At 49.9% G+C, this 13,112-nt stretch overlaps 1 protein-coding gene across 1 annotated transcript; it reads left to right on the top strand.

Annotated features, from left to right (window-relative positions):
• The first annotated feature begins 3,069 nt into the window (after positions 1 to 3,069).
• On the top strand, positions 3,070 to 12,093 carry ZNF821 (zinc finger protein 821). The gene is made up of 7 exons (XM_040409043.1): positions 3,070 to 3,285; positions 3,983 to 4,069; positions 5,382 to 5,489; positions 7,029 to 7,162; positions 7,821 to 7,922; positions 8,077 to 8,243; positions 11,088 to 12,093. Exons 2-7 carry the CDS (start codon positions 4,030 to 4,032, stop codon positions 11,722 to 11,724), a joined length of 1,188 nt encoding a protein of 395 aa, XP_040264977.1. The 5' UTR covers positions 3,070 to 3,285; positions 3,983 to 4,029; the 3' UTR covers positions 11,725 to 12,093.
• The last annotated feature ends 1,019 nt before the right edge of the window (positions 12,094 to 13,112 follow it).

The raw sequence follows: 13,112 nt of genomic DNA, 5'->3' as shown, positions 1-13,112 counted from the left end.
ATTGCAGCAGAAAATCCACAGCGTTTTACGGTGAAGTTGATGGCTGCATGGACAGCGATGGCATAACGATTCGCTGCATGTGATAGCAATGGTCTCCTCCACTAGCAAGCAGGCGATTGCCAGGAGGGAACGCCCCTCTCCCAACAATCGCTTGCTCAATCGGCCTGTGTAATACAGGATTTATAATCTTTAGAGCAGGTCAGTTTACGACGCAGACTTTTTCTTATTTTTTTAATTCTCCTCCACTTTTCTGCTACTGAAAAATATTGCAGATCCGCAGCTTCAAATCCGCGCGTATTCGTCCATTGAGAACGCCCCCTTGTTGTTCCTCTCTGTGTCCAATTGCTGCGCAGAGCGTCACAGTGATTGGACAGCGCTACAGCCAGGGAGACGGAACGCCCAAGGAGAGAAGCTGATGTCTCCTCTCCTCCCTGGTGTTCCGATAGTAGTAATTAGCATACAGCGCGGGAGACGGTAACGGGGGCCACAGCGGGCGAACGGAGCGGCTCCCAGATATAATAGTAAGTGCAGGGACATCCCCGGGCGCCGCTCTACATGTCCTGCTACTTAGTTAATAAAGTCTGGACCCATGAAAGGTCCTCTTACAGATACAGGAAGCAGGTGCGGCACCTAAGGGGTTAACTGCCGCTGATCGCAGCTCCCTGTCAGAGGTCGGGTGCCAGCTATGTGATTCTGCTGCACCTCCTGTATCTGTATTAAAGGTAAATCATCATTGGCGCAGTGCACCCCCCCCCCCAATATTAAAATCATTGGTGGCAGTGGCCACAGGGTCCCCTCTCCCCTCCTCCTCATTGGTGGCAGTGGCAGCTTCTGATCGGAGCCCCAGCAGTGTAATCCTGGGGCTCCGATCGGTTACCATGGCAGCCAGGACGCTACTGAAGTAATCTCCCTGCTGCTGTGTGCACTATGCACAGGGCAGCAGGGAGAGTGTGAGGTCCTATTCGCCCTAATAGAGCTCTATCAGGGTGAATAGGACAAGGGATGAAAAGATCCCAGGTTCTAGCCCCTAAAGGGGGAAATAGTTATTAAATAAAAAGTAAAAAAAAAAAACCACACACCAAAATATTAAGTATACATCAACCCCTTTCCCAATTTTATATATAAACAATAAATAAATAAACATATTAGGTATCGCCATGTCCGGAAAGTCAAAACTGGTAAAATATCAAAAAAAAATCTTATGTGGTGAGCGCCATAACAGAAAAAAAAACAAACCCTAAGGTAGATTCAACCGTCCAGCGATGCACAGGTAAGCCCTTACCTGTGCCAGAAGCCGGTCTGAAATCAAATGCGGCCACCGGGAGCAGGCAGTTCCGAGAACAGCCCGATGAAGGTCCCCGGCGGCTGTTCTCGGAACTGCCTGCTCCCAGTGACTGCACTTGATTTCAGACCGGCTCCCGGCACAGGTAAGGGTTTACCTGTGCATCGCTGGACGGGTGAGTCTACCTTACTAAAGATGACAGCCCGCATGTGTTTGCTGGCCATCACTGTTGGGGACCATTGCTCTAGTGCATGGTGGCTGCCTGTCTTTAGGGGGTGCTCTAGTGGATGGTGGCTGCCTGTGTTCAGAAGGGCTCTAGAGGATGGAGGCTGCCTGAGTTTAGGGGGTGCTCTAGAGGATGGAGGCTGCCTGTGTTTAGGGGGTGCTCTAGAGGGTGGAAGCTGCCTGTGTATAGGGGGGCTCTAAAGGATGAAAGCTGCCTGTGTTTAGGGGTGCTCTAGAGGATGGAGGCTGCCTGTGTTTAGGGGTGCTCTAGAGGATGGAGGCTGCCTGTGTTTAGGGGGTGTTCTAAAGGATGGAGGCTGCCTGTGTTTAGGGGTGCTCTAAAGGATGGAAGCTGCCTGTGTCTATGGGGTGCTCTAGAGGATGGAGGCTGCCTGTGTATTGGGGGGCTTTAGAAGATGAAGGCTGCCTGTGTCTATGGGGTGCTCTAGAGGATGGAGGCTGCCTGTGTTTAGGGGGTGTTCCTGAGTATAGAGGCTGCCTGTGTTTAGCGGGTGCTCTAGAAGATGGAGGCTGCCTGTGTCTAGGGGGTGCTCTAGTGCAGTGTTTCCCAACAAGTGTGCCAAAGGCTGTCCGGGCATGCTGGGAGTTGTAGTTTTGCAACAGCTTGGAGGCACACTGGTTGGGAAACACTGCTCTAGTGGATGGAGGCTGCCTGTGTATAGGGGGGGGGGGGGCTCTAGAGGGTGGAGGCTGCCTGTGTATAGGGGGGGGGCTCTAGAGGGTGGAGGCTGCCTGTGTATAGGGGGGGCTCTAGAGGGTGGAGACTGCCTGTGTATAGGGGGGGGGCTCTAGAGGGTGGAGGCTGCCTGTGTATAGGGGGGGCTCTAGAGGGTGGAGACTGCCTGTGTATAGGGGGGGCTCTAGAGGGTGGAGACTGCCTGTGTATAGGGGGGGCTCTAGAGGGTGGAGGCTGCCTGTGTATAGGGGGGCTCTAGAGGGTGGAGGCTGCCTGTGTATAGGGGGGGGGCTCTAGAGGGTGGAGACTGCCTGTGTATAGGGGGGGCTCTAGAGGATGGAGACTGCCTGTGTATAGGGGGGGCTCTAGAGGGTGGAGGCTGCCTGTGTATAGGGGGGGGCTCTAGAGGGTGGAGGCTGCCTGTGTATAGGGGGGGCTCTAGAGGGTGGAGGCTGCCTGTGTATAGGGGGGGCTCTAGAGGGTGGAGGCTGCCTGTGTATAGGGGGGGCTCTAGAGGGTGGAGGCTGCCTGTGTATAGGGGGGCTCTAGAGGGTGGAGGCTGCCTGTGTATAGGGGGGGCTCTAGAGGGTGGAGGCTGCCTGTGTATAGGGGGGCTCTAGAGGGTGGAGGCTGCCTGTGTATAGGGGGGCTCTAGAGGGTGGAGGCTGCCTGTGTATAGGGGGGGCTCTAGAGGGTGGAGGCTGCCTGTGTATAGGGGGGGCTCTAGAGGGTGGAGGCTGCCTGTGTATAGGGGGGGCTCTAGAGGGTGGAGGCTGCCTGTGTATAGGGGGGGCTCTAGAGGGTGGAGGCTGCCTGTGTATAGGGGGGGCTCTAGAGGGTGGAGGCTGCCTGTGTATAGGATGCTGCTGGACGTGGAGTTGCTATGTAAGCACTTGTATCCCTCCTGCTCTGCGGATCACAGACCCCGCATTATCAGCACTTCCCATCCACCCCGGTCACATGACCGCGTGACGTCATCAGAGGGCCTCTCTCCCTCCGGCAGGCTAGCAGCATTCGCCGTCTGTGTGGAGCAGGGACACCGGCGGGTACCGGGGCCGGGCGGCTGCCGGGGATCATGCAGGTGAGTGGTGGGGAGGGCCGAGGACACCCCGGGCACCAGAGCTCTGCCTGCAGATGGACGGCCGCAGTCTCCCGTGAGGTGCACAGTGCAGGGCTCCCCCTAGTGACGAGGAAGCCCGGCACCATGGATAGGCTATACACGAGCTGCCGGTATGGGGCTGCGATCACTGGGAATGTCATGGGCTGGGGGAGTATTGCATATAGTATATGGGGAGACCCCCACTGACCCCTGAGGATTGGGGTGTCTGCAGGGGTATTTATCACCCACCTATCTACAGAATAGGTGACACATTTAATGGGGGGGGGGTCCTGACCTTAGGGACCCCTATCAATCTGTATGGACCCCAACCCACATCCTGCTGCTGGTGGGGAGGGATCAGCAGCCTTCAGCTATGATGAAACTACAACTCCCAGCCTGCACACATGCTTGGCTATTTTCAGAAGGCCCATAGATGTGAATGGAGCCTGCTGAGAGTTGTAGTTTAACAACTGCGGGACTGCTGACCCCCAGTATCCTCCATCGTTAACCTCCTCGGTAGCTGGATCATGGGCGTCCAGCTGGAAAGGTGCGGACGAGCCTTAGGGGGCTTTCTCTCGCCCTGGTTTTGGTAAATATCGCCCATTATGACCTGATACATAACACCCGGCCGTTTTCTCGCCTGCGTCGTTTGACTCTTCGTCTTTTCTCCTGATTTCAGAGCTGCTGTGTGTAGAGGGTCGGCGTGAATGTAGCCAGCTCCGTAAGATGTCCCGGAGGAAACAGACGACTCCAAACAAAGTACATTGTGAGTACCGGGTCAGCGCGGAGTACGGCCGGATCCGGATGTTCCTGTAGGACATGGACGTGAACGCGTTGCACCCGCACTGAATCCTGGCCCATTCATTTCAATGGTTCTGTCTACATGAGCGTTGTTTTTCACACTTCAGTGAAAAACGTGTTCTATATTCTACGTTTTTAACGCAGCCCTGGCCCCATAGAATTGAATGGGGCTTCAGTATAAAACGCCAGTGCGGATGCGATGCGTATTTCACTGATGGTTGCTAAGAGATGGTGTTTGTAAACCTTCAGTTTTTTTTATCACGCGCGTAAAAAACGCATCAAAATGCATTGCACCCGCGCGGGAAAAAAACTGAACGCAATCGCAGGCAAAACTGAACTTGCTTGCAAAATTGTGCGAGTTTCACTGAGCGCATCTGGATCTAATCCGTCACGCTCGTGTGAAAGAGGCATTATCGTCTGCTGAGGCATGGCACCCCACTCTTCTGGAAGGGCGGCCCTCAGGTCATTGAGGTTCCGGGGTACAGAGTTACGAGCCTCTACACGGCGACTCAGCTGATCCCACAGGTTTTGAATGGGGTTTGGCGAAAGTGCAGGCCACTCCAGTTGAGGTCCCCCAGTCTCCAGCAGCCGTTCCCTAATGATGGACCTCGATGAGCTGGTGCATTGTCCTCCATGAAGATGACATTAGGCCTGTGTTGTTCCTGCAGAGGCACAATGACTGGATTACTGATGTTCTTCGAGTAGTATGGGCTGTCACTGGACCATTCACACAGTAACTGATGCACAGCGCTCTCCTTGACGTCTCCAACATCATTGGCGGCCATCATTTCTGCTCAGCGTGAATGGACTTTCATCAGTGAACAGCACATTTTCAGTTGGTCCTGAAATTTCACCCACAAGCCAAATATCCCAAACTTTTATATATATATTACATACACACACACTCAGGCACCATTACCCACTGATAGTGACCTAAGACAGAGCAGCAAGACACGTCTGGTGTCACTTACCTCGGAGGAACCAAAGGTACACATCAGACCTGTCAGATGGTCATGGATTTTGTTGGTTGGTTGGTTGGTTTTCCTGTGGGCCTTACCTAACAAGCCGTAGCCCAATTTTCTGCGGTCCCATAGATCAGTACTTTAACCCCTTATGGGCTCAGGCAGTTTCCTGCAGTTCTTTGTATTTGGCATTACAGCGGCGATGCTCGTAACATTAGGGGATCGCTTTGCGCGCAGTTCTGTGATACAGCAGTGTGTCTCCAGAGGAAGGCCAACCATGGGTCGTGTGTCACGGGCTTCTCTCTCCCTTTTCAGGGGAGAACATGTTTGCAGGATTGGAACGACAAGCTTGTGAAGCGATGATGAAAACGGAGATTGTAAAAGAGGAAGCCACCGACGTGGAGCAGAACGACCGGAGTAGCAGTGAGTCAGGCGCAGCGTCACTTCTCTTCTTCCTCAGAGCAGTAAAGGGGATGATGGTTGAACGCATTGCAAATGAAAAAAAAACATCCCGGTCCTACATTTCACTGCGGTGTATATAGGCTTTAAAAAAATGTAAAGGGGTTTTTGCTATAAACGTGTACGTCATAACAGTGGAAAGGCTGGATGGCGCTGAACCCGCAGCATTATACAGATGACACCCGTCTGCAGCAGCGGGGATAACTCTCATCATGCTCCTTTAACCACTCCTTACCTGAGCTTGTGGGTTCTGTGTGAACAGTGCAGTCGACCAAGGGCCATCAAAAAAAAAATCAAAAAAAATCTGCCAGTTAAAAACAGATAGTAATACACATTCTTTTTTTCTGATTGCATATTTTTTTTTTTTTATTCTCTTTCCTGAAATTATGGGGGCGGCCATCTTGCCTGAGCCGTTCTTAACAGCATTTAGAAAGCATTAAGAAAACTGCTTTACGGCAGCCCCATGGGCCATAGACACAATGGTCAGGAGGGGACCTCATTGACTTCTATGGGGGAGTTTTCGGGGCATGCTCTGTGACCTGTGCAGAGGTCATTGTACAGGGAAAGATAAGCTCTGAAAATCACCTACTGTGAATGGAGGATCCTGTGTTATCTATACACACAGGTGATAACATTATAGGCAGGATTAGAATGACAGATGAGCAGATAACTGCAGTAAAGTCATCTGTACAGACCAAGAAGTGGTGCTTATTATCAGTCCTAGTGGCCAGTGCGAAAACTGCAGGAGTTTATGGTTTTTGTCAAATATAGATTATAAATAAATAAAAATAACACCATCAAAAATTCTTTAAAAATATGTTAGACGTAACAGCGTGACTTAAAGAATAGATCATTTTCTGATGACACATTCCCGTTGAAGTGTTTTACCGCAGCAGTGAAGGAGGATTTACGGAGTATTGTGCATTGCGTTACTTCACTGCATTTTGGGCCTATTTATTAGGGTCCATTCACACGTCCGCAATTTCTTTTCGCATTTTGCGGAACGGAATTGCCGACCCATTCATTTCTATGGGGCAGCACGATGTGCTGCCCGGATCTGCACTTCCAGGTTCGCAATTCTGATCCCGAAAAAAAATAGAGCATGTCCTATTCTTGTCCGCAATTGCGGACAAGAAAAAGCATTTTCTATTAAGTGCCGGCGGTGTGCGGTCCGCAAAATGCGGAACACACATCGCCGATGTCCGTGTTTTACGGATCTGTGGATCCGCAAAACACACATGGATGTGTGAATGGACCCTTAAAGGGATTCTCGAGAAATAGCACCACTCTTGTCTACTGTCTGGAGCTGCAGTACCGGGCAGAGCCCATGAACAAGAGTGGCACTGTTTCCCATAAAAAATAAATAAATCAAACCCATTGTTCTAATTGCAACAATCTCTTTAGAGTTGGCCGTATTGCTGCCCTGTGTGAACCTTGCTTACAGTTTATAGTTCCTTTTGTAAGTGCACTGTAGCCTCCACCTTGTTGTTTTCCTTATTCCAGGCGACAGCGACGATGATACTACCATTGATGAGCTGTCATCTCCGGCCTCTGAGGAGGACAACCCTGAGAGAGAAGAAGAAGAAGAAGAACCGGGTGTAAGCAGAAAGATCATGAAACGAGAAAATATGTCTATGGTAAGAGGTGGGGGGGTAAAAGATACTTCTAGCGCCATCTGCCTGCTGTGGTACTACACCACATAGTCCACAAAATGGCAGAGGATTCCGGCAGGCAGTTCAGTCGCCGGAACTGCCTGCCGGATCCGTCAAAACGTATGCAAACTGATGGCATTTGTCAGACGGCTCAGGATCCTGATCCGTATGACAAATGCATTGAAATGCCGGATCCATCTCTCATCCGGAAAAACGGATCCAGCATTTTGTATTCAATTTTTTTGCGGTCTCAGCATGCACAGACCGCAATGCCGGATCCGTTTTGCCGGAACACTCAGGGCCGCATGTCAATGGGAAAAAATGCCGGCATTCCAGCAAGTGTTCCAGCATGCTGCAGTATTATCTCCGTCCTGGAAAGTCAAAAAGACTGAACTGATGCGTCCTGAACGGATCGCTCTCCATTCAGAATGCATTAGGATAAAACTGATCAGTTCTTTTCCGGTATTGAGGTGGAAGTGTCTCTTAACTGGTTAGGCTCTTGCCTATTCCTTTCGCTCCCTTTCCTTAAATCCTAGTATCACACAGGGTTGACTGGGCCTATACGACTATCTTATCTATATAATTATCTGAAATATTGTACAAAAAAAATAATCTTAGTAACACTTCCTTCCTCTTTTGTTAGACCTCTGAGTCTCTTGACGGTAGCCTGGATTCTGCACTTATTTGCCCACTTTGTCAACTGGACTGCGAGAGCCGCGAGCAGCTGATCACTCACGTGTATCAGGTAGGTGACGTACAGTCCTAGTGCTCCCTTCTATCACAGTGCGGTCCTCATGCAGTAATGTATCAGGACCACCCCCATATCGGACCGTGGGACTTTTTATCTTTTTTTATTTTTTTATTATTATTCCGCTACTAATCTGTCATCTTGTCTTCAGCACACAGCTGCTGTGGTGAGTGCAAAAAGCTATCTGTGTCCAGTGTGTGGCCGGGCCCTCAGCTCCCCGGGGTCCCTAGGGCGACATCTCCTCATACATTCAGAGGATCAGCTTTCCAACTGCGCTGTGTGCGGTGCTCAGTTCTCCAGCCACGATACCTTTAACAGGTGAGGATTGCAAGCTCAAAAGTTTGAGATTACAGGGCTCATCCAAGATTAGAAAAAAATAAATAATTGCTGGTCCTATACCTCACATGGATCTAGAGATCACCCCATTCATTGCTCCGCTAGATTTATATCAGGCTGACAGCTCAGGGAATGGGAACGAAAAGAGGCGATGGCAGCGTCTTCAGTGCATTCTTTATTGGACGAGCTTCACAGAAAGTAACATAGTACATAAGGCCGAAAAAAGACATTTGTCCATCCAGTTCGGCCTGTTTCACCATAAAAACCAGACGGCAACGTTTCGGCTACATGGCAGCCTTTATCAAGCCTAGCTAGGGAATGTGTTCAGTCTGCTTCAGTGGAAAGATGGAACTGAGCATGTGTGTCCACCTCAGTGAGCAGGGACAGAGAAAGTAGAAAGGAAAAAAAAAAAAAAGCAAGAAGCGGGTGGCGCTGTACAGATGGCCTTAATTTAATAACTCCATGTATACTAAATTTACATGGAATTACAAAAAGTATTCAGATGCATTGTTTAAAACTGGAAACATTTTTGTGAAACAAACCTTTTAATTGTGGCCCTGAAAGTGTTTAGTATAATAAAAAATAAAGGCACTGGCCTTTCCACCTGCGCTCCGTAGCAGGGGCAAGACCCTTGGCACTGGAACAGAGCACCGGTGGACAGGGGAGTCAATTTTAGGCTGGTTTCAGACCAGCGAGTGTCACGCTCCGGACTCGCAGCACAGCCGGGCTCGCATAGCATTATATTGATTTATGATGCTATGTAACAGTTCTGGAGTGTATTGGATAACACTGACAGCAATATGTCAGTGTTATCCAGTATATTCCAGACTTCTAAGGCCTCTTTCAGACGGGCGTTGCGGGAACACGCACGATTTTTCCGCGCGAGTGCAAAACATTGTAATGCGTTTTGCACTCGCGTGAGAAAAATCGCGCATGTTTGGTACCCGAACTTCACAGAAGTTCGGGCTTGGGATCGGGGTTGTGTAGATTGTATTATTTTCCCTTATAACATGGTTATAAGGGAAAATAATAGGATTCCGAATACAGAATGCATAGTAAAATAGCGCTGGAGGGGTTAAAAAAATAAAAATAAAATTTAACTCACCTTAATCCACTTGATCGCGCAGCCCGGCATCTCCTTCTGTATTCTTTGCTGAACAGGACCTGTGTTGACGTCACTCCGGTCATCACATGATCCATCACCATGGTAAAAGATCATCCCGATCGTCACATAGCAACCGTGCGTGAAAATTGCTTGCGGATGCTTGCGATTTTCACGCAACCCCATTCACTTCTATGGGGCCTGCGTTGCGTGAAAAACGCAGAATACAGAGCATGCTGCGATTTTCACGCAACGCATAAGTGATGCGTGAAAATCGCCGCTCATGTGCACAGCCCCATAGAAATGAATGGGTCGGTATTCAGTGCGGGTGCAATGCGTTCAACTCACGCATCGTGCCCGTGTGAAAGGGGCCTAAGTGTTACATAGCATCATAAATTTAAAAGGGGCCTTAGGGCTGTAATTAAACTGCTTTGGGGTTCGGACAACCCCCTTTAATCATGTCTGCCTGGTTTTACAGCTCAGTCCCTTCAAAGTGAATATGGCTGAGCTGCAATACATGACAAAAGCCCATGAGCAACAGTGATGCTGTTTTTGGAAACAGATTTTTTTTTTCCCTAATCCTAGCAGCCCTTTTAAGGACATACTAGTTGTAATAAAATGGCGCAATTGAAATCCTCAATCCTTCATTCACCAAACCGTGTTAGTTTGACCTTTTAATTGAAGGGGTTGTCTCACCTAATGATTTTAGTCCTCAGCGCGCACGGCTCCTGGTGGCTCTGCTGTGACTGATGGAGCAGTCAAGCGGTTCTGGCATAATGTAACGCGCACGCTCCTAAGGCTGCTAGTGTATCAGAATCACTAGGAGTCTCAAGACCCTGTACAGATCGTGACAAGCAAGTGGTTGCCGCGATCTGTTTCTTACAGGAGGGGATGCCAGTGGAGATTGAGAAGTGGCCAGGAATGGGAACTAATGCGCATGCGCGTGGTCCTGTGCGCACTCGTTCCAGCAATTCCCGTCCAGCAGAAAGGCCAGCTTTTTTTTCTTGCTGTGCGCAATCGTGGCCATAATCCCTAGAGTTGAGCAGTCTGTAAAAAAAAAAAAATTAAATTGTGGGGACCAGAGCCATTACTGCTGATGTTACTTTTATCAATGTTGGGGTGCAATCACACGTCCGTAAGTGTTTTGTGGTCCCACAAAACACTGATACCGGCAGTGTGCATTACGCATTTTGTGGACCGCACATGGCCGGCCCTATGATAGAAATGCCTATTCTTGTCCGCAATTTCGGAGAATAATAGGACATGCTCTATATTTTTTAAATAAATAAATGGGTCCGCACCCCTTCCGCAAAATTGCGGAACGGACGCGGACCCAGAATAACAGATGTGTGAATGGACCCTTATACACCTAATAACTTGATGAGGAGAGACAACCCCTTTAAAGCTGTCTAGGTGGCATGAGCGGGCTGAATCTACATGCCCTTGTGTAGCTCCAGCATGGTCGCTGCCTGCAGCCGCTGGTATCACACAGTCAAAGTTCTGGGTGAAGCCTGCCATTTCTTGTCCACCATCCAGACATCTGGCTTTTCTGGTAAAATAACTTGCTATGACTATGTAATATAAGGGCAGAATCACATGCACCTGCCCATTCATCTTACTGGGGTAGGCCGCAGGAATAACCCCATTCAGATGAATGGAATGGAAATTTGTGCCATCAAATCTGCCACGATTCACCCTAATAACCGCACTCTGCTTACTTCCAGTGAAAAGCTGCCAGAGGTTTTGTCCCCAGAAAACTGGGATCAGAACGACCACAAAAGCCCCAATGGTACGGACTTCAGTGCGGTTTACCCTGCGGGAGTTTTACTAGTGTGCAATAACTGTGTGGCCTATAGGCAGATGATGGCAAGCCAGACCCCCACGGTGCGCAAGTGGGCTGGTCGTAGACAGAACGAGCCTGTGCAGGCAAGAATGCAAAGGCTGGAGAGAGAGCGTACCGCCAAGAAGAGCAGACGAGACAGCGAGACCCCCGAGGAACGAGAGCTGAGACGGATGAGGGACAGAGAAGCTAAGAGGCAGCAGAGAATGCAGGAGACGGATGAGCAGCGAGCAAGACGCTTGCAGCGAGATCGCGAGGCTATGCGCTTGAAACGGGCCAACGAGACACCGGAGAAGCGGCAGGCGCGGCTCGTTCGGGAGCGCGAGGCCAAACGGTTAAAACGACGACTTGAAAAGATGGACATGATGCTCCGAGCACAGTTTGGGCAGGACCCATCGGCAATGGCGGCATTGGCCGCCGAAATGAACTTCTTTCAGCTTCCGGTGGGGAATAATGAGCTGGATCAGCAGATTCTTGGGAAGATTGCACTGGACGATCAGAATAACGGGACGCCGCACTGATCGGGCACAACGTCATTCCTGTCAGAATGTGATACACTTTAGTCGTGTTTCCTCTATACCTCTACTGGGTCTCTCCAGAATTGAGAAGCCCCTCTCCTCCCTCCTCGGGTGGTCTGTGTTGAAATCCACTGCTCAGGATTACAAAGCTGCTGGAGGGGGGGACGCGCTCAATGTCTGCAGTTGTAGTGTGGATATTATAGGTTCGTACAAAGAGACTATTATAAGATCTGTGCAGGGTCCGAATCTATGGACTCTATTGTACTGAAGACGCAGCCCAGACTCCTGATCTCCTCGACCAGCGCAGTCCTGAGACTGGGACATACAGGGTATGGATAAAAAAAAAAAAAAAAGCCGAAATCACGTTTTGCTCACATGGCTCCTGTTGTGCTGTGTCTGACCTGAGCTGTGTGTGTGTAGTATGTCTTATTTATGTGAGTATGACCGAGCATCCGTGTACAGTGTGGAGCCAATAAATTATTTTAATATGGGGTTGTGACTGCCGGCGCTTCTATCCTCATTTATTCTAGTGGAGAGTTTCACACGTTATGGATGTTTTTTATTTCAGATTAAAACTTGGCATAAATAGCAATCGCTTGTTTAGTATTGGAAGAGAAGGTGCCAGAAGCACCGAGCTTACCCGATTATCGGTGAATTTACAGGCCGGCAGCGGAGCCCAGGCTGAGGGAACCCGTGTACTGCAGACCCGGAACCTCACTCACAGTTTTGCGTCAGTTTTTTGCATGGAAGTCTATAGGAAATGCTAAATGTATGATAAACAGGTGGTTGGGTGAGTGCTGGTGATTCTTAAAGGGAAACGGTCGCCATGAACATGCAGCATGTTAAAAAATAAAAATGGATCTCAGATGGAAATAGCTCAAAGGGTTGCCAAATGTGCATAACTGATGCACAGGATTTATTTTATTTTTTTCTACTCTTCTTACGTATCAGAAGAAGAGAAAAATAACAGTGATGTGAACTCTCCTTTAGGGTACTTTCACACTTGCGGCAGGACGGATCCGACATGCTGTTCACCATGTCGGATCCGTCCTGCGGCTGTTTCGCCGTGCCCCCGGGCCGCCGCTCCGTCCCCATTGACTATAATGGGGACGGGGGCGGAGCTCCGGCGCAGCACGGCGGTGCACGGAGAAAGCCGCCGGACTAAAAAACCTGACATGCAGTAATTTTAGTTCGGCGGCCTTAAGCCGCGCTGCGCCGGAGCTCCGCCCCCGTCCCCATTATAGTCAATGGGGACGGAGTGGCGGGCCGGCGAAACAGCCGCAGGACGGATCTGACAGGGTGAACAGCATGTCGGATCCGTCCTGCCGCAAGTGTGAAACTAGCCTTACATAGACTACCTGTACTTTGGGTGATTTCTCCCATAGGGGTGT

This window comes from Bufo bufo, chromosome 10, assembly GCF_905171765.1.
Source record: "Bufo bufo chromosome 10, aBufBuf1.1, whole genome shotgun sequence".
NCBI classification, from domain to species: domain Eukaryota; kingdom Metazoa; phylum Chordata; class Amphibia; order Anura; family Bufonidae; genus Bufo; species Bufo bufo.
This window is presented reverse-complemented; position numbering and strand designations above follow the sequence as displayed.

Coding starts and splice junctions, on each gene's coding strand:
- ZNF821 (XM_040409043.1), top strand. CDS start 4,030: ATGTCCCGGAGGAAACAGACGACTCCAAACAAAGTACATT. Junction 5,490..7,028: donor GCAGAACGACCGGAGTAGCA/GTGAGTCAGGCG, acceptor TCCTTATTCCAG/GCGACAGCGACGATGATACT. Junction 7,923..8,076: donor TGATCACTCACGTGTATCAG/GTAGGTGACGTA, acceptor TCTTGTCTTCAG/CACACAGCTGCTGTGGTGAG.